The sequence below is a fragment of the Rousettus aegyptiacus genome, unplaced genomic scaffold (genome assembly GCF_014176215.1).
Source record: "Rousettus aegyptiacus isolate mRouAeg1 unplaced genomic scaffold, mRouAeg1.p scaffold_m13_p_2, whole genome shotgun sequence".
NCBI lineage: Eukaryota > Metazoa > Chordata > Mammalia > Chiroptera > Pteropodidae > Rousettus > Rousettus aegyptiacus.
Window position 1 is genome coordinate 98,480,499 of NW_023416295.1, and position 26,934 is coordinate 98,507,432.

A 26,934-nucleotide genomic window follows, 5' to 3' on the forward strand; every position below is an offset into this window, starting at 1 on the left:
CTGTGGCATAGCAGTATATCTTATTCAAAGTTTAATTAGATTTCAGAACTAGCTACAAATACACAATTACCCAGTTTTGCTGGAATCTGGATGGCTCGTGAAATTAAACAAGGATAAGAACCTTCTGTACCGGGGGGCCTCAGAGGGCTGAATGGAGATTGGGTTCAACAGAACACTCTAATGCTTCTTTTCCTATTAATATTTTATAATAATAATGGTCAGCATTTACAGGGTGCTAACTCAGTGCTAAGCAACTGCATACATTTTCTTATCTGTGCTTCAGAACAGATCTAAAATATTCTTTCAATTCTACAGGTTATAAAGCCAAGGCTCAGACAAGAAACAAGCTCTGGGCCTCTAGTCAGTGGTGGTCTAGATTCGGATGAAGCAATAAGCTTTAGAGCTCACTCTCTAAACCAAGGGTCCCCAACCCCCAGGCTGTGGACCAATACCAGTCTGTTAGGAACCAGGCCACATAGCAGGAGGTGAGTGGCAGGTGAGCAAGGGAGCAAGTGAAGCTTCATCTGTATCCGCAGCCTTTCCCCAGCGCTAGCATCACCTCTCAGTTCCACCTCAGATCATCAGGCATTAGATTCTCATAGGAGCACTGGTGCCAAAAAGGTTGGGGACCGCTGCTCTAAACCACTGGAATCTGCACAAAGTTTGCACTCAAAAAGATAGTAAGAGATTCAATTAGATTACAGCCACGTTCTTACAGTAACACCAACAAAGTAAACTCAAGGGGCCCTAGGCTCTTTGGGGATGTGCTTTAATGTGGAAATGACTGGTTAGAATTGAGTGTAATTAGCTTACAGCATATTGGTAGGTAAATGGGTGTTTCCCAGATGCTTGAGAGGCCCTGAGAACAATGTGTTCTTTTCAGTATTTGAAACATTCCCTCTACTCAGACATTTTCTTAAATGGGCTGACTGGGCTCTGGTTGTTAATGGATGATGTGAAGGTGGACTCGAAAGTCAATAGGTATAAAACTTCAGTTATGCAAGGTCAATAAGTTCTAGAAACCAATGATATGACATTGTGCCTATAGATAATGACACTGTTATCCATAGGGCTCATGTTCATTGTTTTACCACGATAAAATTTTTTAAAAGAGAAGACTTTCACCTGAGGAAATTCTAAATGAATCACATTTGCATAGGTCAGTTACAACAAAAACAATTTTTGTTTCCCTCTCCTGTGTGCTCCTGGTGAGGTCCAGGACTATAAGAGAGTGAATGCTGACACCATAGAGCACTCAGGTCTTATCTTGGCAAAGACATCAGCATCTGCTAAAAATAACTGCCTATTGTCTTACCTCTGACACTGCCAAAAGAGGGATGCGACACTTACCCGCAGAAAACCAGAAAGGCAGACTGACATCCAGTTTGTGAGGAGTTTTTCAACCACAGACTCGGTGCGTCTTAGCATGAGTTTAGGCTGCATGTTACTGGACTGTTCCATCAAGTCCCTGGTCAGCACTTCCAAGATGCTCGTCAGATAGACCAGCTTGGTTTGCAGTGCAATGGTTAAGAAGGAGGCAAACCGACACCTGTTAAAAAATAAAGCGCTGGTCACAATAGCCAAGACACAGAAATAAACTAAGTGTCCATCAGCAGATGAATGGATAAAGAAAATGTGGTGTACGTATTTTTCCATATGTAAAACAGAATACTCTTCAGCCATAAATAAGAGTGAAATTTTGCCATTTGTGACCATATGGATGGAACCTGAGGGTTTATGCTAAGTGAAATAAGTCAGGCAGAGAAAAACAAATACGTATGATCTCACAGAAAAAGAGATCAGATTTGTGGTTACCAGAGGTAGGGGAAGGGGCAAGTTGGGGTATTGGAGCAAGGGGTCACAAGGTACAAACTTCCAGTTTTAAAATAATAGGTCCTGGGGATGTGATGTGCAGCATGGTGACTATAGTTAACGCTGCTGTGTGGGACATTTGAAAACCGCTAGGAGAGTAAATCCTAAAAGTTCTCACCACAAGGAAAAAGAGCATTTTTTGTGTGTGTGTCTATATGAGATGATGGATGTTCATTACACATTGTGGTAATCATTTTGCAATATATTTAAGTGAAATCATCATGTGTACACCTTAAACGTATACAGCACTGTATATCAATTATATCTCGATAAAACTGAAAGGAAAAAAAGATGTACAGATGCCAAAGAATCATATAAATAAAAACCCCTGAAACAGAGCCTCGGTTAATGAAGTTAGCTGTCAGCTGTGGCTTGGCCTGGCCCTGACGGTGGTCGCTGGGGGCTCGAGGGCCAGTGGGGTGCTCCTACAGGCGCTTTTTTTAATGTCTAGGTTTCGCCCACTTTTGTTCTTCCACCCGTAAAAACCACACACCTGTATTAACTTCAGGACATTTTATGTGTTTTAAGCACTTAAAACTTTAAACTAGAGTGGTAACGAGAAGTGAATGTCTTTCCCAAATTTTCAGAGCGTTTTTTAAAATTAAAAATAGCACTTCTGCTTTTTTGATTCAGGACTCATACTTCTTGATGTTGGGGTTTTTCAGGGTTTTTGATGGGGATGGGAGGTGTATGTGCGAGTCTTCAAAACAGAATTTGTGTTGGGGCGGTGTGATCTGAAGTGGAGACATCATGGCTGTAGGACCAACCACCCAACCAGCCTGTTGTCAAGCTCTTGAGTTCCGGTTGTAGTTTGGAAATAAAAGAAGGGGCTCAGGTTTTATTTTCTCTACTTAATGACTTTCAATATACAAACAAATCGACCAATACCTGTCCTTCACTGAAAAGTTCTTCTGCTTTTCGAGGGTGTGGATGACCGTAACGAGGAAACTTTTATTACAAATTAGGGCATCCAAAGCTGTGAGACTCTCATTCTTGTCATTGGCATCTCTGTTCTGGAAAAAAAAAAAAAATGCGTGTAATATAATATACAACTAAAATAACTTAAAGGTAGAAAGTAGTTCCACAATGGGTTTTCCAAGACAATGAATTATTTAATATTGAATTCATGATCCCAAAAAACCCATGACAAAAATTCAAAGTAATAATGGAGATGATGATGATGACAATGATAACACTATGAAAGTCAAGCACTCATGGGCTAAAAATGAAAACTTATAGACTTACATGCATATCTTCAGTGAAGATGTGTGTGAAGCCACCTGACTGAGAGGAAGGAGACACTTTTATTATTCATCACATCCAAAGGAAATGAATAGTGTTTTTTGTTTGTTTGTTTTCTTTTTTTTTGTTATAATACCCAAGTCCATTTTAATAAAGCAAAGACACTATTTGCTAATCTGAAGAGCCCCTGGGCTTATGCTCACTGCATATCCTCTAATACATAATAAATAATTATTCAGCTCTCAAGAAACACCAGTGAATTCTGAAAGCCTCTAAGAAGAATAATTATCTGTGCATCAGTCCCCTTTTTGGTCGATGAGGGCATCTCACACTTTAAAAGAACTGACTCACAGTTAAAGAAGTGGTGGTTAAAGAAGATTATGCTAATGGTCAGACCGCTCCTCATGCTCAATACTGTCTAAGCATAGATACTAAATTGTGTTGGTCAGTTTTTACAAATCTTAACTTACTTGTATCTACTGTCTCGATACACAACGTTATTCAAGAGGGAATGGGGTGGTTAAAAGCTAGGATCTGGAACCAAACTACTTGGGTTCCATAATAAACTAGTCACATCACTTTTGACAAGTTATTTAACCTCTCTGTGCTTGACTTTCCTCATCTGCAAAATGAGGATGATAATAATTCCCACCTCATGGGCTTGGTGTGAAAATAAAATGAATGCGTGCAGAGTAAATTCTCAGTGTTAGCTATTATTTTTGTTTTCATCACTAATTTATGGCAAACGCCACCACGATGTTGTTGCCCTGCTGGTTTCTAAAAATATTTTAATGTGCTATGCTACGTAGCTCCTGTATGTAAACTTTTAAATTTTCTTTTTCTTTTTTAATGTATCACAAATCTTATCAGAATTAAATGATTACATTTTAAAAGTGAGCTGAGTAATACGAGATGAGTCAACAGAATGAAAAATACACTCAAAACATTCAGGCTTTTTCTTTTCTTTTTTTGGGGGGGGGTAATATTTGAAACTTTAGGCTATTTCTATACCTCATTAAAATAAATTTCTTCTGCAGCTAATTTTTGCTTTGTAGTTTTAAATTTGTTAGCCCAAGCAAGAAGACCGCAACTATTTTGGTCAAACTCTCCCCTAGTAATAAGCAGAAAAATCAGACTCTGAATTTGCATTTTCTACTTCTTAATATTTTTCTGCTGAACCAACTTTAAGTAGATAGGCATTTTAAACAGATTGCTTCTCAACCTTAAAAAGGGAAATGCTCCCTTGGCTTCTCTCAGGCTCTTCCTTCCTTCACTCAAATTTCCCTCTTCTAGGAGGTTAGATGCTTGGCTTACCCTTATATCTTCTCCTATTTTCAGCAAAACAAAGCAGTCAATATAATGAAAAGCAAGCTTTAAAAGCCAAAACCAACAGGCAAGGCAAACAACCAGAAACTGGTGATACCTTAGCCTCTGCAAACCCACAGTTTCCTCTGGGTTTTTCCTCTGGGTTATCTGGCAGGTGCTAACCACCCAAAATCTCCCTCTACCACCCAACCCCCAGGCCTAGAGACAGCGGCACCCGACCTCTCAGTAGAGGGCCTAATTAACAGGAGGACTTATCTGCAGCCTAGCATGCACTTCAACTGGCACTGTCCTAATAGAATATGTTCCCTTGTTCTCTGTATCTTTTCTTAATCATTATAAATTCAATTTTAACTTGGGTCTTCTCAGTAGGGTTCTGATAAATTTATGCTTGCTTTTCCTGGGTCTCCTCCTTCAATGATTCCTTCTGATTTCAGTTTTTATGGCTTTCCCAGTTACCTTCAAGATTATACATAAGTCTGAATTAAATTGGTTTGGCTTCTTGCAACTCTCTCTCTTCTCTTAAGATAATACAGCATTGTTCCTGGGTTTTTTGTTTGTTTGTTTGTTTTTTAACACTCTGCAACAGTGTTCCTTTGCATTCATCACTCTATCTTGTTCTTGATTACTGAATTTAGAAGACTGGAAAATTTCTTTTTCAGGCCACAGATTACTCTCTTCAGTACTCAAGGGCAATCATTAGCTGTAAAAGCCCACACAGTACTCATGTCGATGGTAGAAATCTCTGGTTTTTTTTTTTTTTTATTGCTATTAAATTCTTAATGGGGATCTCAGATAGCTGGGAAATAGGACTCGTGATGTAACTTTGCTGAAGCTCTGCACCGTCATCCCAATTCAGGGAACTGAACTGCCCTTCCTACACAGTGTTCTGCCATAGAAAAAGATGAGGTGGCAAAGAGTGAGTCTTGGTGCCTGAAACTCTTGGAGGGGAAGTAAAAAAAAAAAAAAAAAAAGCTCTATGAGTGCAAAAAGCTAAAATTTTATTTATAGCCTTGATTACCAACACTATGGCTTGGACAAATTAAAAAAAAAAAAAATTGGAGGGTATTTTATGGTGGTATTCCAACCTCCAGACACGACATCACATATTACAGTGACCACTTCGAGAACTAGAGAGAAACTAGAAATTGCTTACTGCATGTGTCTGAGTTTCCGAACTCTAGGCTTCTGGCCAAATGCAGCCGAGAAGCTTCTGGTAAGGTGATACAAGCTCTCTTTTCAGCCTGAAGAGATTTTGGGCTTTGCTGAGAAGTCTAGATGTAAACATGATAATTGGTACCAGTTCTGGGCAAAAAGGGCAATATGGAGGAGCCGGGGTATCAGGATGTGGAAGTGATGATAGGAGAATGAGTGTACCTCGCCAAAGACTTGGGAGGGTAAATGAAGAAGACTGAGTGAGTGGGTGAGAAAATGGAGGTGTTAGAACATAAGTGAGACCGAAAACCCAAAGGGTTAAATAGACTACTCCTTGGAGACCTAGAACAAGTCCATCATTTCGTGCAGCTATTTCTACTAAATGATGATGATACAAATCGGTTAGCCAAAGAATGACTACTGAAGAGAACCATAAAAACTCTACATTGCTAAAAATGACTGTTAGCAACTCAAGATCTATACACGTCTACCTTCCTCCCTCTTGGCCGGTAGTAGTTTTCATTTCCAATTGAGAAGTAACAGTGAATAATCTAGGAGCTGCAACGTAAGTCATGCAGATAAATACTACAAATTGGCCAGCCCACAATTTATTGATTTTTAAATAAACTAGTTTGCTTCCCAGCTACAAATTTAGTTCTAAACTGGTAGTGAAATAAAGTAAAAATCATCATTCTGAACTTCTGTCCCTCCTGGGTTTTTGTTACTGGACAAAGAGTAATTGCCAGTGACCCATCACTGCTTTATACCCTCCATCAATCCAATTAATAATTATCTTCCTCCTCCCCCCACCCCCCAGCTCGAACTTAAGCCATTATTTTCTACCAAGCATATTATCTACAGCTGCCTTGGAAGCAAACACTGTTTTAACAATAGCAACAAGCACCTCATTATTATTCAAGACTCAACCTTAGGAATATGATCAATGCTCTTTTACCTCAGGGAAGAAAGTTCTCAGAGCAAAATGTTTGTAGTCAAGGAAGGGAACAGTTCCAAAACTATCAACCACATCCAATTTATCCATCTGCAGCTCAGCAAAGCCTGCAAAACAGAATCCCAAGAGCAATATTTTAACTCAACAAACAATGGATAAGATCTTCTGCTGTTTTGTCTAACATGGAGTATGACCTTGGTTTTCATTAAAGAAGAAACAATAGATAATTACTTGGTTGGCTGCAGAGAAGAGCTAAAATAAAACACAAAGTCAGGCCCAGACCCTGCTGTTCAGTTGTCTTCTATTATACAAACACTTCTCATTACTGTGGCCGTCTCCATTTAGGAGTAAAAAAAAAGAAAAAGACAATAAAAAAGCCTTGTTTTTCTGCAAATAAAGTTTTGGAGCCTACCATCACGTATCTCTTTCCTGAGCTCGCTCTCCAGGAGCTCCAGCTGTTGGCTCTGTTTGCGGCTCAGCTCCTTCGATTTGTGCCTGGTCACCCCCACGGCCACTGAGGAGACAGAGATCCAGCATCAGATTGACATGTTAACTTAAAAAACAAAAAGAAAACAAAACAAAGCAAAATTAACCTTTAGAGTTATTTTAGAGAGAGACAAAAAGAGAATAGCATATAAGATGTGGAATTCTTAAAAGTGAAGACTAAATCAAATAACCTTCACTTGTAACCAAAGATCCCGGTCAGCTGAAAAGTAATGAAACAAGCTAAATTTCCCTACAGCCACAGGCTACTTATATTGTTTCACTCTTTTTAATGTTTCTAAACATCCTTGGAGAAATAAAGTTGAGCCGCAAATTCAGAAAGAAACCACAGATCCACAGTCGGCTGCATGAGCCAAATTTGCAGAGATCAAATGGGGTGACACGACAAGTCATCCACAGTGAAACCCCATATCTGGATATTGCTTCTTTCTCCATTTCATCTTGGAGAGGCGGTAAATCGAACAGGTTCGATGCTGGGGTGAACGTCCCTGCTCTGCCATTACTAGCTGTGTGAACTCAGGTAAATTCCTTGGCATCTCTCTGCCTGGCTGCCTAATCTGTCAGAGTGCCTCCCTCACAGTGATACTGAGACGATTACAGGAATTCACAGAAAGCATTTAGAACATACATACAAACATACTTACATACACACACACACACACACACACAGTTATAAGAACACTCAACAATTGTCAACTAGCATTATTTTATTCTAGAAAGTTTTTCTCTTTTTAATAGAAATTTCATGATAAAAGGACCCTGCTACCAGTAGATATGAATGATGCTGGAGGAAAAAAAATTAAATACGGTTCTGCCCTGGACTACTTTGTAAAGTCAACAGCCTTAACCATATATACACTGTACATCTTCAAGAAAGGCAGATACATGCAGTGACTCCCAAATTTCCTTGACCATGGAACCCCTTTTCCCAGGAGCATTAGTTGGAACAATTGTTTCTCTAACTGCAATTTGGGCAACACTGGCTCCCTGCATGTAAAGGCAGCTAGTGGGCCACATCCACAAAGCAGTGAGTTCTTCGTGGCTGCAATCTCCACGGGGAGACACAGTGGGGATGTTTTGTAAGTGGCAGGCCTAGGCCAGGTGTCTTAAGTGTTTACACTAATGATGTGATTGATGGGCTGAAAAGTACACTTACACCAGCTGCTGCTGACACGTGCCTCCCTGGGATCATGGGAAGAAGAGGATGAGAATTTTAAAGGATTTTTCAGATACCAATGAAGCCAAAAGCAATATGTCAAATGGAGCCCACTTCACTTTAAAGAGCATAAACAATCTCTACAAAGTGAAAGGAGAGGAAGTGGGGAGATCACAGGTTTCTTGTAAGCTGCAAAGTGGACATGAATTTAGGGTGAGACTGTTACATCTACAGCTGCTTAGATGGAGCCCAGCATTTAGAATTTACAAGTAATCTTATTCCAGCAGTCTCCAAACTTTTTGGCACCAGGGACCGGTGCTCCTATGAGAATCTAGTGCCCGATGATCTGAGGTGGAGCTGAGGCGGTGATGCTCGCACTGAGGAGCAGCTGAAAATACAGATGAAGCTTTGCTGGCTTGCCCACCACTCACCTCCTGCCACGTGGCTTGGTTGCTAACAGGCTAAGGACTGGTACCAGTCCACAGCTCAGGGGTTGGAGACCCCCGTCTTACTCGAAGCCAGGACTTTATCAAAATATCAAGCCCATGTCTTGATCCAGATACATAACAGGGATGGCCAAATTGGGGAAAGCATAAAAAAATACTCCAAATGATTACCCACAGGGAAAAACAGGGTCTCTGCAAAATTAGTTCATTCCATTTAGGCTAGTTAATCCTACACATAAATCCTTCCCTCACTGACTGGGACCCACTCATGACAAAGGACTAGATCTATCTTCTGTAGCTCCGGAGACTGGCACAGTTATTAGCAATGTAACAGATACTCGATAAACACAAGGTAAATGGACGCGGGGGTGGGCGGGTGAATGTGTGAGAGAGTGGGTATCTGGAAGGAGATAGTCACAAATATTAACAGAAAATCTCAGAAAGGCAATGCCTCTGCTGAATCAAGGAATACGAAGTGCTGCATTAGTTGTGGAGAAAAGCTCTTTTTCTTGGACAAAAGGAAACAGAGTTAAAACGAAAAGCAGCTCAGCACTAAAAGTCACACAGAGTGGCTCCAGGGCCCAGGTACAGCAGGGGGGTACAGCAGGGAGTGGTGGAGACTGCAGCAAAAACCCACTGAACATATGCCCTCTCTCAAGGGGTCACTGCTACTCAGCTCCAGTAAACTGATGCTATGGGAAAATTGGGACCCAATGAATGACCTAGATCTTTCAAATTTTCAAGAGATTTTTAAAAATGTGAATCACGAATTTAAAAACATGGTTGGCTACTTCAAAGTTTTAAAAAACGCTGTGTGGGCCAAACAAAACATCGGTGGGCTAGACTGAGGGAGTGGGCAGCCACCATGGGGTCGTGGGGTTTGCATGAGCCTTGAAACGTTTTAATGGATGGTATGGATCACACTTCTAAAATATAGTTCTTCCAGGAAAAGCAGGGCTGGGGTGGGGTGAGAGGTAGGAGAGCAGGATGAGGTAGCAGGAAGACATGATCAAGTCCCGTGAGTCTAAAATCGCAGAAAAATTCTGAGGGAATAATATAAACAGGACATCTGTCATTACAGTTCAAAGGATCGAGGAGGCAACATGGATTATATTTCTTCAACACCAAAATACTGTCTTCGTAATCCTGCCTTTTATTTATAAAGTATCCTGAAAACGTATACAAAGCCCTCAACATGTACCTAGTATTCCAAAGTTTCGATTTGGGTTTTCATCCATTAATACTTAAGTGAAGCAAACAGCCCTGAAAGCTAAAAGTCGGCCTATCTGAAGAGAGGCCCCAGGGAATAAATCTCTGACAAATTTAAACAGGGCACTTACCAAAAATGACAATCACTAGCAAGATGGGAAGCCCAATCAGATAGTACAAAGTGGAAACAACTGATTCCTGCTTGACAAAGAGCTCCAAGTTTCCCAGTTTGACCTAAGGGGACAAAAAGTGTCATTAGACTCAACTGAGTTGGGTACTATATCTATAAATACAATTTTCTCCCCCAAAGGATTTCCCCCAGGATACGAAAAGAGGTGGCACACTAGGTAGGATACGTGAGTTCAAGTCTCATCTCTGGGCAAGATTAGCTATGTGACCTTGAGCCAATGAAGAAAATTCACTGTGCCTTGGTTTTGAGGTGTGCTGGACTAGACATAGAAATTTTAAACCTTGGTCCTCTTTGCTTTGGAGCTTAAAGAGGTTTAGAAGGCCCTTGCCCCTTGACTAAGGAAGCAAATGACTTTTATCTCTTCTACATCTTACATTTTCTTGGCAGGCCTATTCTGAATAATGCATTCTGTGACAAAAACCAGTTTGGCAATGCTGCCTGGATCATCCCTGAGGGCCTTTTACAATTTTAGTTTTTGGCTATAAAAATTTTGTAAAACTCGTAACTCTACATCAAGCCTTATTTTTGCATCAACGTACACATCAGTATTAAGGCACATTTCAATCCCGGCTGCCCCTACGGAGGCCTTTGAGCAAGGTGGCTGTGGCACAGATTCTGGACCCGGGGAGCCGAGGTCCTAAACCCCAGCTTTGCCACCTGTTCTCCTTACCAGCTGTAGGAGCTCGAGACAGTCACTCGAACACGCAATCCTCACTTACCTCAACTTCACAAGGTTGATGGTGCCTCTGTAGAGTTATTGCAAAGACTAAATGCGCTATGTCATTTAAGTCAGTCAGCTTGTGACACTCCTCCTCAAAAAACTCTTTAGTGCCTTCCCAGAATTCAAAGCCAAGTCCTTACGATGGCCAACAAGGTCCGAATGATCTGTCAGGTCTCCCTGCTCCCACCATTAGTTCTCTAGCTCCCTGAGAACATTCCTCCTTGCTCCCTCCGCTCCAGGAACACTGGCGCCTTTGCTGCTCCTCAAACACCCCAGGCAGGTTCGGACCCAGGACCTTTGCAACCTGCGGTGCTCTTCGCCTAGAGCACTCTACCCCGGGCAGCCCGCAGCTCCTTCCCTCTCTTCCTCCAGGTCCTTACTCAAATGTCCACTTTATAGGAAGGCCGCTTCTGCTCACCTTTATAAAACTGACAGCACTGCCCCCACGGGCCGATTCCCCTTCCTGCTTCATTTTTCTCCCTAACGATTACCACCATCTAACATATTTTTAATTTATTTTCTTTGCTATGGATCCCTTTAGGTCATCTCTCTCCATAAAGGCAGATGTTCTTTTTCTGTTTTCTTCTCTCTCTGTCTCCACCACAGTGTAGGCACTCAGGAACTATTTCATGAATAATGAATGCTAGCATTCACTCTTCTCAGCTAACTAGACATGGGGGAGCACTAGCGAGTTTAGCTGTTGCTACTGATTTGGTAATAATTATTACCATTTTTACAATACAAGACATGGACAAAGGGAGGCTCGGCAAAGTTAAGTGACTTATCTAAGGCCACACAGCTATTAGCTGGTACAGCTGGGACATGAACACGTATTTGTTTTGCCTTCTAGTGTGATATTCTTTTTTTCTTGTTATTTATGACTATAGATCATTAAGCACTTTTTTGGGGATAGTCTGTGCAGAGAGCCTCATATGGTATGAACGCCATAAAGGGAGACTTTTAATATATTTCCCTTCCCCATGGACTCACATCTTTATTGGGGAACATAAATATAGCAGTGATGGGGCCCTCAAACATGTCCGGGAAAAGATTAATTGCAGCGAGAATGACTTCATGGTGGTGGAAGCAGCCCACCACCCGTAGGTTATCTGGTCTCCATTAGACGTGAATGTTCTTCCGAGTGTGCTAAAGAGGCCCCCATTTTGGATTTCTGCTAAGACATGTCACCAATGCATTTGGGAAAAGAATTACAGCTCATCCAAGGGGTCTAAAGATTCTGCGTGCAGATGCTACAGTCTCAACGTATGCCTGGAACAAAAGCTATCAAGACTCATTAGTATTATAAACAATGGTGTGTTCAACGCTCTGACATTCGAATAGGCACATGATGGATTCTGGCAGCTATTTTGGAGAAATTATGCTTGGGCCTGCAACACCGGCTTCTATTTAAAGTGAGGATCTAAAGATCCAAGAAAGATTACATTCTGACTTCTGGTTTAGCCAAGGAATTCCCCCCAAATAAAGTAAAACTGTCAGGGGACTTACACGGACTTTCTTGGAAGAGGAGGCAATTCTGTTTGCAGTTCTGATGCCTTTAATTTTGCAGAGGATGGTGGTGAGATCTTGATTTCTAGTAATGTTTTCAAAGCTGCAATTTAATTGCTTATTTTCCCCATGGAAGAGAGTAATTTCAATGTCTTTCTCGGAAATGTTGAAGTTATCATTTTCTTTCTGTGAAAAACAAAGCGAAGATGAAGAAATCAGGACACATGTGGAAACTCACAAATATAAGCACACCTTTCCAGTTGGGAGTGGGCACAGTCCACATGAGAAAAGAGAAACATACTAGAATTTTTACTTCTAATTCTGTGTCCACCTCGGGGTCGACCCGATACCCTGTAAATTTGGGGTCCTCAAGATACTGCAAGCTTCCACAGTCCAGGTAGGTCTCCTGAACTCTCAGCTTCACGGTGACGTTGGTACGTGCTTTCGAACTCTTTAAACTGGGGGCTAGGAACCTGCAGTGAGTTGCCATACAATGTTCAGAGACCTGAGGGAGAAGAAAAGAGCATTTAACAACTTCATTTATGAATTCTGGCTCTGGGATTTAACAACTAAGCGACCCAGGCAACTGAACTTCTTTGTGTTTCTATTCTCTCATCTGTAAAATGGGACAGCAATACTGCCTGCCTCATAGAGCTGAATTAACCGTACGTCAAAATAACTGAGATGGGGGCTCCTTAAATTACACGCGGGATTATCCACGCAAAACGCTTAGAATAGTTCCCGGCCCACAGTAAGGACTCAAAAATGCTAGCTGTTGTTATTACTAACGACAGTGAAAGCAGGCAGAAGGTTATGCAATGGGGGGAAATGGTACACAGAAAGAAGTAGGAGAGAAAAAGGGGGAGACTTTGCACCAACAGGCTTGTGTGTCCTTCAAGCCACCAAGGCTGAGTCTATCCGGGAAGCGAGGAAAGGAACCCCCAGCAAGGGCCGGCAGCTGGCCTGCAGGCAGCTGGCTGAGTCACTCTTTGTTGGGGAACCTCCTGTAGCTCTTTAGCAGAAACTCTCACCACAAAAAGGAAAAGGCTTTGCAGGCCTAAGAGAAAATAGGGGAAAACAAAAGTAAAAGGGACAATGCAACCCCCGTGAAATGAAGAGCAAGAAGACGGGAAACAATGAAGAGAGTCGGGCCCACTTTAAAGGTTTATTTACAAAAAAACAAACAAACATAAATATTGTCATTTTCAGGTGTCCAGAGAGACAGGCAGGTAAAACTGCTGGGAAAGGGAAGTTGACAAACGTTTTTAAAAAAGACCAATAAAACTTGTGGAAAGAAATTGGTCAGATGGAGAGTTTTCCTCTTTTTTTTTCACTTTTTTTTTTCAGCTGAGTTTTCCTCTTTTTAATTTACTCTCTAATATTGGAGTATAAAAAAGGGGGTAGAATGAGGCAGTAGGTGGGAAAATCTGATGCAAAGGGCTGAGCTGTGGATCAGCAAATCCTCTTTCCCTCTTAACACCTTTCCAAACTGCAGCCCCGAGTGCCTCACTGATATTCTGGTACTATGATGAAAACTACCAACCTCGCTGACTCCACCTTCTCAGCAGCCAGAACCCCAGAGGACCAGCTTTATATTAAAGATGACTTCTAGAAAGATTACCAGGGACAGGGTCACCCTAACCTCATTATCCTCAATTCCCAATTTCCATACTAGTGACTAGCTCTCACTACCGGAAATACTCTTTTTTGTTAGTTTCCAAGTAACTGATTGGTCAGCTTCACTAGCCGCCTTATTTGCTTTCACTCCTTAAAATGAAGTGACTCTGCAAGAATCTATCCTGGGCACTCTTCTCTTCTTCTGCTGTGTTCTCACTCCCACAGTATTGTTCCCAATCTCCCTCTTACGAGGACTTTCCAAAGAGGACCCAATCATCTCCAATTCCACACTCTCCCCAGCACTCCATACCTACCCTACTGATAACAGCCCAATGGACAGCTCAGCCTTGGGCCCTGCTCACATCTCAAGCACATCTGGACTTTGCATCAGCATTCTCATTGGTCTCCCGGCATTTTTTTTTTTTTTCAGTTACTGCTTCTCCGAACTATCCCATGTGCCACCATTGCCAAAGTTATCATCATAAAGGGAACCTATATTCATGTCACTGCCTGCTTAAAGACCTTCAATTCTCCCCACCGCCTACAGAATTAAGGGCAAAATTATCAGTCTGACACTCTCTTTCAACCAACAGTTTTCTAGCCATCCCTCTTGCACATTCTCGATCCATCCTCTAGGCCCTGACTGAGCACAACTGATAGGGTCTCTTCACAGGCCTGGGACTAACTCACCCTCCTCCTCTGCACCTGAAGCCACCTCCCTGCTCCCACCTATCCAAGTTCTGCCCACCCTGCTCTACTCTTCAGACATTCTTAACTCAATCCATATTTAATTTCCCTTTGATGCAGAAATAATGCAGTGCCTTCTTAGACATACAGGGTTTCTGAGCTGGAAGGGAATCAGAGGATTTAGATTTTGAGGACATCTTGTGCTCTCAATTTTCAATCCCAGTGCAGATGAGCTGTCTCCCTCCATCATAGCAATATTACTATCTTATTTATCTTTTCCCCTACACCCATCAAAATGTTTTGCCTACAGTAGGTGCACGGTAAGTTCTACTTGATCTAGGAACAGCAGCAAGGGAGGGAGAGCAAATCCACTGATAAATTCAGACAATGTTTCTGGTCAGAGGGTCTGGAATCAAATACAATGTGAGGCTTAGAACTGGCTCTGAAGTGTGTCAGTAGGTGGGCATGTGTATGACAAGGCTGTAAGAATGACTTAGGAAGGCCTCCTGTATCTAGGCCTAAGCAGGAGCCAGGTCTGTGGCCACTCACAAACCCATCGGCTTCAGCAGGACGTTATCAGCCTGGGCCCCAGAGAGGCTGTCACCTTCACATCTCATGAAGGAAGGAGAGAAAGAGAAAGAACAGGGTGAGCTTTCAGGAAGAGTTCAGAAGTGCACTCAGAGGCTCCAACCTGCATCTGAAATGCATTATTTCCTATGGTGAGGTGTGTGCATGACTATGACTCCTTTTGATGTAAGGACTGGGTGAGTGGTAGGCATCAGACCACTGTGTGGGAGTTGAAAGGCAAGAGGAGGTGAGGTCAGAGGAAGGGACCAAATCAGGTCAAAGAGACAATGGTCTATGACGAGATCTCTGGGCCTTTAGCAGGTCACTGAACCTCTGAACTGCGGTTCTCTTTTTGCACTTACTCTTCGCAGAAATATGATTCTTCTTACATCACGCCTTCGCCACTCACAAGGCATTTTCACACATATGCATAAACACTGTCTCATTAAAGTGACTTGCCATAAATCACACATGAGAAAATGGCAGGTCTTGTCATACCAAGTTCATTCCTCTTTCCCTTGTGCCACAACTTGAAATACTTAACTACAAGTTTAAGGTCTTAGTATTTCCATTACAGCACAGATGGTATATATCATGCAATGGATAAAAGCACAAAATATCACAAAGACACAGAAATAAACTATATTCCCCAACATATTTTAGTGTGATAGTAACAAAATCACCCTTGAAAATATCTATTATTACAAAGCGGCCAAAGACTTACATTTATGTTTCCTTTTAACTCGTGTGAAATGATTAAGTTGTCAATTACATCAAAATTTCTGCCCGTGATGGTTATGTTTTGACCACCGCTGCAAGGAAAAATGCAACAATAGGAGTTTTATAATAAACATATGGGTATTTTACATTTATGAACAAAGCTATCAATTTGGTCACACTTAATATTAAACTCATTTATGTCTGAAAGCAAATTAACAAATTCGAAATTCAAATACAGGACAATTTTAGAGATCTTTTAATGATACTGGTTATAAAGATACATAAATATAAAAAGGCACATCAGATCCCGTTGCAATTTGTAGGAAAATGCCCAAATTCTTCCGTAGAATTTTGAGTTCTGTTGTGTCATGTTGCCACATATATTCAGATCATCAACTGTACCTTGAAAAGGCTTCAGTAAACAGAATTTTGTTTGATTGCTGCTTAATCTATATGAAGATTCTTCAATCCAACAATTTTCAAAATCAAACTCCCAAACTACCAATTGCGTTTTATTTAGGGAGACTGGGAACACTTTGGACAAGGTAAAATTATAAATGACATTAAAAGTATATATTCCTATTTGGTAAACCATATAAATAACGGCTACATTCTATCTCTCCAAAACCAAGCCAAATGATTTCACATATTCTTAGCACCTAATTGCACATAAGCAAAGTGGTCATTAGATGTGAAATAAACAGCTGTCCACAGCTCTGGCTGCCCTTGCACTCTCATTCATGTAGGTCACTAGACACTCATTCCGGGGGACAGGCGCCCGAGTATGTCAGCCGAGCCCAGGATGACAAGACCAGGAGGTGGACATGAACAGGTCAATTTGTATAGGGCAGAAGAAAGACATTGAGCCCTGAACTTTCCAGCCTCAAGGAGGAAGGGCCGAGCTGGCCCCATGCCAGCCTGTCTCCATCACTAGAAAACCAGGCCAAGCATGCTCTGCCAATGGCTAGACCACAGAGCCATGTTCTTGCCCTGGAGTTGCTGAGAGACACAAGTTCAAAATATGAAAGCTGACTGGACGTTAAGAAGCCTCTTATTTTACAGCAAAGCAGAACACTGGTGTCTTAGAGCACAGCACCCTGGGCCAGGCTGCCTGGGAGCCTGGGCAAGTTATTTGAATACTCTATGTCTCAGTTTCCTCATCTGCAAAGGGGGTCACTCATAGCAGAGGCCTTACACTTGTGAACATTAACTAAGTCAATAGATATAACATACCTGGTATGTGGGGAGTGCCACATCCATGTGTGCTTTAATTTATAGGAAAGAATTAGACCCAGATCAGGGAGTGCCATGCTGGAGCCTTGGTTTGAAAATTTCAAATTTCCTCATGCCACTATTATGGATAGTGTTGAAGTCCTAATCCCCAAGACCTCAGAACGTGACTTATTTGGAGACCAGGTCTTCAAAGGGGTAATTATATTAAATGAGGTTGCTGGGGTAGCCAAAATCCAATATGACTGGTATCCTTATAAAAATGAGATATTAGGACAGAGCTAGGTCCAGGGAGAAAGCCATGTGAAGGCACAGGGAGGAGAAGGCCATCTACAGGCCACGTAGAGAGGCCTCAGAAGAAACCAACCCTGACAGCACCTTGATCTTGGACTTCTAGCTTCCGGAAATTTGATGACATAAATATCTGTTATTTAATGCACCCAGTCTGTGGTACTTTGCTATAGCAGCTCTAGCAGTCTCATACATCTACCTCTCACTTAATCTTAAAAAAGAATGTGAATCTTAAAAGAATAATAATAAAAGAATATTCCCCCCCACATACCTTTTTTTAGTTTTATCTTTCTTTTTTAAAACAAAGCTTCATCTGTAGTTTCCACTAGATTGTACTTAGAAAATTAGCTTCAGATGAAGAAAATATCTTTAGGGTTATATTCCAAAATCTTAAAAGCGAATTTAAATTAAACTAGAGAGATAATTTTTTTCCTTAATATATTGGAGTCACCTGGAAGAGTTTATTTTGGAATTTACATCTCACTTAGGGCGTATCTTTAAACTGTTGATACTGCTTTTCATTTAGATACCGCCCACTAGTTCCTCAAATTATTCAAAACAATTTATTCTAAAGGTTATAAAACGAAAGATAGAAGAAAGAAAAACCTTTGTGTCATGGGCAGGAGTGAGACGTAGTGAAGAAGGTCATGTGTTTGTACCAGAAAAGTAGACCAAGAATAGTTACTGCAATTGAATAAATATTTTAAAAGCTGAAAGATTTATATGATCTAAAAAGAAACAAGAGTACGAACGAACATTTTAGCTGTGAGTTTCCTGGCAGCCATGGCTAAGCGTAAAACAGGAAGTGCTCATAGTGTTTACTGTGATGATGGGAAGCAACCTGTTTGTCAGGTATGTGCTTGTTTTCAGGAATAAATCCTAAGAGAAATTCTGTGAGAGGAATTTAGATGATTATTATTGTTATATTTATTTGAATGAAATACATGATCTTTATGCATCTGACCCTTTTAACTATAATAAGAGAAAAATATGAATTAGAAAGTACCTGATCCAGGTGATAGCAGGATATATGCGGGAACAGTGTGGCAGAGCAATATAAGACAAGGGTCCCACGAAAGAACAGTTCCCACCATCGAACTGGATACACACATCCTTGATCTCTTTTCGGCTTGACGGAAGAGAGAATTTCATGTGGGTGTCATTTAGCACATGGCTAACCCGTATCCTAGAAAGAAGTAGAAAAAGAACTCTTATATGACACAGACACTTAGCATAGTTAATTACCCAAGGTGACAGTATATGAATTTCATGAACTACAACAGTTCATGAACTATCAGAACAGCTGCAGGCAAGTGCTGATTAATCAGGGGCCACTTATCCAGTTTGGGTATCATCTGGGGCAGGGTTTCTCTTTCTTTTGTGCATTTTTGTGTTTACTTGCATTTCCCTTAGAAGTGGAGGAAGAAGGAGAGCCCTTAAGAAACCCTAAAAGAAAGGGAACATGGACTGGGTATTAAGTTATGTTAAGGAGTTACTGTTAATTCTGTCAAGGACGATAATGGCACTATCTTTCCCTGTCAGAGACATATACTGAAGCATTTATGAGTGAAAGGATTTGGTATCTGGAACACGTTTTCAAGAGCTCCAGACGCCATTGTTCCCTCCCCTCTAGAACTGAGGAGGGGGTGGATGACACAAGATTGGCAAGAGTTGGTAAGTTCCGAAGCTGGAGGACGGGTACAGAGAGGTTCATTACACTCTTTTCTCCTGTGTATGTCTGCAAATGTCTGTAATGAAAAGTTTTAAAAAGGAGCGGCCCCAGTCAAGCACTGGGAGGGCAGAACTCACCCCCGGGCAGAGATGGGGATTCTGCTGCCTACGACTTAAAGTCCATGCCAAGAGCCCAGGGGCCTCAGAATCAATCAGCCGTCAGAGCCAAGCTGCCTCCCAAGGAGCTCCAGACGGGAAATCAGCCAGGACTGTCGTGAGTGCTCCTGACATCTGCAGGGTGTATCTTTGTCACCCTTGGGAGTCAAAGCAAAGCCTTCTACAACATTCCCTCTGTACCCTGCCGCTTCCTCGGTGCATCATGGCCACAACGGCCCTCTAAAGCATGAATGATTAAGACTGGGTTGTGCCTGAATAATAATCAGTATAATTACGCTACATGAGAAATTATCATTACTCCTTAAATAATATGTGCATGATTATTAACTTTAATGCACATATCCTTTAAGTTGTAATATTAGATTCTGACCATAAGGCAAATTCAAAAAACATGAGAGTCGGTTTGTACTTATGTTACCTCCGCTTTACATTCTAGATCTAGGAAATTCATCATAAAATGGCTGATCATTAAAATTCAAACTTGTTTATAAATTTTGGAAGGAGAGAGGTGGCAATGTGAGTCACTCCACTGCTACTGTCAATTTTTTCTCTGTTAGAATAAATAAGCATTTTTTAAAGACCATATTAAAAGAGTTTGGGATTACAGCATGAACTCAGATATGGGATTGACAGGGTATTATGTTTACTGCTCATGAACTTGGGTTCACCACACAGATGTGGTTAGTGAAATGCTACATGCAGAAAGGTCTCTTAGTCATTTAATTTAATAACTGCAAGATCTCAAGACACGCTCAGAATTGAAATGAGAGCATAAAGAGTCAGAAACACGGTAAAGCTCTGGAAAACTACTGAATTTTCAGTGAAGTTAATTGTCTTTCAGTGAATGCACAGGTGTCTAACTTCAGATTTCGTTACACGAAATGAAAGATTTTTGCAATAAGGTATTTAGCCAGGATAAATGGCACAAAATAACTATGTTGCACAGATATAGCCACTAATATGTACTTGAAAATTCTGGTAAATAGCAGAACAGAGGAAAGCCTCTGATGAGGAGTTTTTTCCTTCGAGATGACAGACATCCCAAATTTACTGCTAGAAGGGGAAAGGGATGGCAGTTATACATGGCAAATGAATTAAAACAGAAAATTCAGTAACTAAGTGTGGCAGATTAAAATGGTGTACAAATCTGTTTTAGTAGTTAAAAACCAAAACACCACGCTTCAGCAGATTGTCTTCAATGCATTTCCGTGATGAGAACAAGCTCAGTATTATACTTTATGTAGACTGCAACATCGTTTATTTCAAATCAGCCCAAACTTCTAAAAGCTAACAAGCCGAAAACTTAAATTATCTATTGCGTTATTATTATTACATCTTTTTTTTTTTTTGAGAGGGGGAATATTTGTACAACAATCTCAGTGAGACACTGAAATTTTTTTCTCTCTCAAAAGTTTCATTGTCATTGAAAGGATGAGTTAGGGGAAAAGAAGTCATAGAAATGATGGTGTTCAAGTAGTACCCTGACCAGATATGTTTTGTGTTGTGTTTGTTCATTCTCCTTTCCTTCCTCCTTCTCTCTCTCTCTCTCTCTCTCTCTCTCTCTCTCTCTCTCCCCTTCCCGTCCTCCCTTCCTCCTCCTTTCTTTTCTTAAACTACTGTATGTTCCATTTACTCATTATTGGAGCCTGAGATCGATCCAAAAAAGAGAAGGCTATAGGATAAAATGGATCAGAAAGTTTCTTTTTTCAACTTCGGGCAATCCATCAGAAGAGTTGTCATATTTTCTCATTAAATTCTGAGGTACTCAACTGGTTTTCTAAGTACGACATCTTCAAAAATAATATTTGTTACTTAAAATACTTGATTTTGTTAATGAAGACAAGTCAGGACAACCTAAAATTATTGTGTACTGAGATTTCTGGGAGAACATGGGACAGATTCCCTCCAAATTAACTTCAAATGTGGTGTATAAATGATTTTACTTTTTAAAATTACATTATATCAAATACACAGAGAAATTGGTCCACTTTGACACATAGAAATAATTAGACTACATAGAGATTATATTCCTTTGGCATACGTTTTAGCTTTTCACTGTATTACCAAGAATAAATTACTAGTATTTTAACTCACACATCTCTCTCACAAGTACTGGTTCCTTTCAGGATCATTACGATGTTAGACGCCTGGGTAAAGTTTGCTCCTGTGACTATCACGTTACTTTTCCCTAAGGTTGATATTTTCTGTGGCTCAATGGATTCAATGTAGACCTATTGAAAATAAAAGATTAAAACACAAGATCAAAGCTAAGAAATGGCACTGTTCCAAAAAATCTGTTTATGCGCCGCAGTTAGAAGAAATCACTGGGAAATTACAACATTTTGCAAACATAGGCAGACAGTGTTTAATGAAATCAATGGATTCAAGGAAGAGTGCTGAAGATTCACGTCTCTCAACATGCGACAGCATGAGGTCAAACCAATTAGTCTTTGTCTCACAAGACAGTTGAAAATACAGTTGAAGAGTCTGACGTTCTGTCTGAAGAGTGAGATATCACTAGAGCCTCAAAAATGCTTGCTGCCTACAGCCCCTGGAGGTGCACAGTGTAACAAAATGAAGGAAAAGACAAGGGGTCCGCTGATCATCAGCCAATGACAGACTCATCATTAGGCTGGAATAAATGTCATTCTGGATAAATTTAATTTCCGAGAAAGCAGTTCCTATTTTTTGTTTGTTTCTGTTAGGCTATTTGAATCAAGGAATACACTGCAGGGGAAAAAAATCTCAAAAAATCGACTTGTTCAGTCACCTAATATCAAGTAGCTGGATGGCTAAACCATGCAGCCAACCATTTCTTCTTCACAGTTTGCAGATACCTCCTTCTCCTTCTCCTTCTCCGTGCCCATTACAGGCTTTATCAGGCCTTCCTTTATCAAGTAAGTTTCCCTTGAATCACCTGATACCTGGTCCCACATAATGCAGGGTTATACACTTTACTTCTCCATTTGTAGGATCTAATCAAATTCCCCTGGGGTGGTGGGGGGTGGGAAGACCTTTTTTTGATGGCAAAAATTGTTTTCCCTTTCAGAGACAAAATGATCCTGTTTTCTTTCACTTTTCACTACAGATGAAACTGTCTATCATTTTGATCATCTTGTTGTTTTTTAGACCATCTCTGGCAAGTCTGCATCTTCTACAGCATGGCGACCAAAACAGGACATAAGATTCCAAGATTCTCGCCAATATAAAGTACAACAGGGCTTTCGTAAGAATGAATATCATGCTCACACTCTTGGTGTTTGAAAATAACCCTCAGGTCCAGAGAAACGTAATCATGTGAAATTTGCTAAGGCATAAATGCCAAGTATATCCGCTTAGAGGATCAAATTTAGGAGGAAGCCACTTAAGGCACTGGAGGAGTTTTAGTCATGTCCAACACCTGCCTACCACCTGCTTCTTGAAGTAACTTAGTATTCTCTGCTCCTCTGTATGTGTGACACTCACTGGAATGGCTGGGCTGCTGGGCCCGCCCATCCTGCTGAGATGTTTTATCATTCCGCCCTTGGCTAACACAGGTTCTATATGGTAGAGAGGTCACCATCATTCATTATCGCTATGGATTAGTTTTCCAGACTGAAGTAAACTCATCGTTAATGTCATCACAGCAATGATGTAATGTGATGGAGAATTGATTTCGGTGACAGAATTTATTTTAATCACTTAGTAAAGGACTTCAGCCCATATTTATAGAATCGCGAAGGGCCTGAAAGGGTCACTTTAATTATTCTGTTATCCTCGAGTGCATTTTATGGGAGAAATTATCTGCAAGAGTGGTACTTTGGAATGGGGGGATTAGCAAAGACTTAGAGATAAATCCCTTGCAAATGTCAAGTGCGTCTTGTATAGCAAAAGGCTTACTCTTTGCTCTGACATCGTGACAACTAAGTGAACAAGTATTTACTGAACATCTACAGGGTCCCTAGGACGGTACTAGGTATTGTGGGGAGAACACGCTGTGTGCACCAGATCAGGAGTTGGCAAACTACTGGATTTGCTTGAAGCAGCCAAATCCAGCCTATGGCCTGTTCTTATACAGCCCACGAGAAAATGTCAAAAGAGGAAAAATTATTCCATGACATGCAAAAACACATTAAATTCAAATTTTGGTGTCCGTAAAGAAAGTGTTTTTGGAACACAGCCACGCCCACTCGCTTATGTATTGTCTGTGCTGCTTTCACGCTATGTGGCAGAGCTGAGTAGTTACGAGAGAACTCATAGCTCACAAAGCCTAAAATGTTTGTTGTCTGGCTCTTTGTAGAAAAAAATCTGCTGACTCCTACACTTGAGGAGTCCACTGTCTTCCTAGGGGGACAAGAGAGACTGTGTTTTATTTTATGTGACCGTCAATGCAGACTCATGTTTACACCTGAGTCAACTGAGTCCCAGATTTCTTTCTAGCTATTCCTCTCCACTTCTTATAATTATACTGTTGATGTCTGTTCAAACAAAATTTTCAAACACGCTGAGTAAATGCTACTTCTCTACTCTCAGTAGAGGATAAAGAGAGCCTTATAACCAGTATACACGAGATTTTGAAGGGGGTTATAGTTTGCTCCTTAAATGGCTCTACAGATTCTCTACCATCAGAGGATCTGCCATATCGCCTTAACTTTTCATTTCCCCCTGAGTAGAGACAGCTCTGCTACTTCAAAAGGATTTCATTTTAAAACCATATTGTTTAAAAGTTTCCATTGGCTGTCTAGGATGGAATCCAGCCCTGGCCTATCTCATGAAAACAGATGCTTCTCGTCTGCTTTCAAAGAGGGTCAGATTAGTTGTCCTTCGTCTGCTTGGAGAATCTCTCTTAATCTTAATGAATGAACCAAAGGGCTACCAAGAGGACCTCATTAAAAAACAGTGCAGGTATATAAGAAAAAAAATAAAATAAAAGATTAGGTAGCTACATGGCTGTACCATATTGCTGCATCAATTCTTAGAAATATAACATTTTCTATTTTTATTGATAAGGAGTTTTAAAATCCAATACAAATAAAAGGCGAAGAATGATTGCCCCACAACTGTCCCACACATCTAATATCTTAGATTGATTTTTTTAATTTTAATCAAGAGTTAATTTACAACCTGATATGAAGTAGTGGGCCCCACAAGCTTACACATTGAAGGGTTTGTTTAATTTAAAAACATAACCTAGCTTGATACAAAAAGACAATTTCTTATAGCACTATAGTGAGATTCCTCTCCCATCCTATGTCTAAGGATTTCCATATATCAAATCAAAATACCACAGACTAAAACTCTTACAGCCCTATGGTGTCCAGAAATTAACCACAAAATAGTCCACCTCTTATCAGTTACATTTCAAAGACTTAGAGTTGTTTTTAAATGGCTGCACAAGTTTAAATTATTTAATAAAATAATATGAGCTCTGGTTGCTCACGTGCTTAAATCACTCTCTGTTTTGTATAAAAAAGCACATTAGAAACTGGTTAACTAGGTGATTACAGAATACCCAACTATTTATTTTTTAAAAACAAAGTCATTATAGGATATTGGAAACAGCACAACCACTAAGAAATAGTTATCTTTGGAAAAGGTCTAAGAGGATTACTCCTGACTGTAAGAGTACCTTTTGTGAAGTCTGACGTCAACACAATACAAATTACCATGGCATTAATGGAGAAAATATTGCTATGATTGAAAAGAATATTGGAAAGAGGTACGTTAGGAAGGCTCGATTTATTAAGACCAAATCGTACTCTACTAGTGTTTTTAAAAATCTGAATATAGCAAAGCTCTCCATAGGCCTGTATCTGAATCAACTAAAACATCTCTCAGATATTCAGTCATGAAATTAGTTCAAATGAGACTAGATAAAGTCACATGGATGCAAAACCAGCTGGAAATCTGACACTAAAGGACATTAGAGAGATGAAAGGTGGCATAGCTAATTAAAGGAAAGTGTCCTGTAGGACTCTACAGAGGTTAGTATTTGGCTCAGAATTATTTAACATCTTTATTAATGACTGAGAGAGAAGTAATAAATTAAAGAAATGTGTACACTGAGAAGAGTAGCAGCTGGTAGTGGAGATGATAAAGTGTAAAAAGAAGTGAGATATGGACAGAAAAAAGCAAAATATATGAAAATAGCAAAACACAATCCTATGAAAGAAAAATTAGAGTTAAGTGGAACAAAAAGGTTATCTGTTTGATGCTCAGCACCCAGGCAAATGCTCCTTCCTAGAGGCCCCGGGGCAGGCCCCAGGGAACTTGGCAGGTAACTTCCAGTTGGTCCCAGGAACTGGCTAGAGCTAGACTGCCGACTGAGATAGACCTGAAGACTTCCAAGGAGCAAGCGACAGACCAAGGCTCACTTCTCTGACCTGAGGACTCTTAAAGTGAGGCTGACATGGTCCAGGGTGGGGCTGCCAACAAAGTCACTGAATGTCCTGAGTGTGGCTCCTCAGAACTGGACTGGCCAACCAGGGCTCCATGATGGTGGGGGCTGGGGACGGCGGGTTGGGAGGAAGGGTTCCTCCTCTCCAGTAGAGTACCCTGAGTGCAGATTAAATTGAGCCACTCAAAATCCACGTTTCTGCTGAGTTTCAAATTCAGCATAGATTCTTGCTACTCCACTCTCCTAAGGGCCTCAGTTTACCATCTCGGTCTTGGAGTAAATGCTGGCCTTGCCTCGGTCTGACTCCTTTACTCTGATACCCAGCAACCTACTCCTCTCTTACAGAGGCTTTGATACTAATACTCTCCCCTCACCGTCTGCCCAGGCTGGAAGTCTTGGTCCCACCCCACATCTGTGGTACGGATGGGGCAGGCTTTCTAGCCAAATGACAAGAGAAGCCAATATTAGTTTCCTCCCTTCTGGACTGACTTTCATCATCAATACTACACAGTTTAATACTTGTCTATATTCAGTTGAGGTCAAACAACATAGAGCAGTGGTTAAAACTGTGGCCTCCAGCATCAGACTGCCTGGGTTTAAATCTCTTTCCTATTATTTACTTTCTATTTACCCTCTGTAAAATTTCTTTGTCTATTGGAAAAATAGGTCCATTGCAAGGCTTAAAAAGATACTCTGAGCTTAGAACATAGCATAGGTTCAACAAATATTAGCTATCATTATTTAATTTAGTATATTCTGGCATTACTTCTTATATCTTTTTCTGTTATACACACTCAACTGCTGGGTGAAAAGGAATCTTACTTCCTCCAAAACACTGTAAGTTCTACAATGTAAGCTCCATAAGGGCACACATTTTGCCCACCTGTCCAGCACACAGTAGGTGTTCAATAAAACACATTTTGAATGAATGAATGAACAATCAGAACTGAATCCCACAGCACCTAGTACAGTGGTGGGTGCATAGAAGCTATCCAACGATTAATATATTAAAGTTAATTTCACTTTTTAAAGGCAAGGTCCTTGAAAGAATCCTTTCGGATTGCCTGTGACAAATTAAAAAGCACATTCCAAAGTGATAAAAGAAGAAAAAGAGGAACAATTTGGATATAAATTCCTCAAGAGAGGCGACATGGCTTCGTATGGTTCATTTCTGCCCTATGGCAATAAGCATGCCATGAAGAACAACAACAGGTATTAGAACAACATCCTGTCATAGATCTTCACAATCTTTCCTTGAGAACAGGAAAGAGAGAGCAGCCACCTCTCCTCTCAGCAGGCAGAGGCACCAGATACAAGGCATA

General features: G+C 40.7%; 1 protein-coding gene across 2 annotated transcripts in view; it reads right to left on the reverse strand.

The window, feature by feature from the left end:
* The window catches only part of PLXNC1 (plexin C1), a 137,335-nt gene that overhangs the window by 40,486 nt on the left and 69,915 nt on the right, over window positions 1–26,934 (reverse strand). For both annotated transcript variants that reach the window (XM_016150119.2, XM_016150118.2), the window contains exons 10-20: window positions 21,331–21,467; window positions 18,395–18,574; window positions 15,872–15,959; window positions 12,578–12,781; window positions 12,277–12,462; window positions 9,991–10,093; window positions 6,957–7,058; window positions 6,548–6,651; window positions 3,118–3,156; window positions 2,761–2,885; window positions 1,351–1,549 (exon numbers count right to left, since the gene is read on the reverse strand). In XM_016150119.2, the coding sequence (XP_016005605.2) occupies window positions 1,351–1,549; window positions 2,761–2,885; window positions 3,118–3,156; window positions 6,548–6,651; window positions 6,957–7,058; window positions 9,991–10,093; window positions 12,277–12,462; window positions 12,578–12,781; window positions 15,872–15,959; window positions 18,395–18,574; window positions 21,331–21,467 (1,467 nt within the window). The remainder of the gene's footprint in view (window positions 1–1,350; window positions 1,550–2,760; window positions 2,886–3,117; window positions 3,157–6,547; window positions 6,652–6,956; window positions 7,059–9,990; window positions 10,094–12,276; window positions 12,463–12,577; window positions 12,782–15,871; window positions 15,960–18,394; window positions 18,575–21,330; window positions 21,468–26,934) is intronic.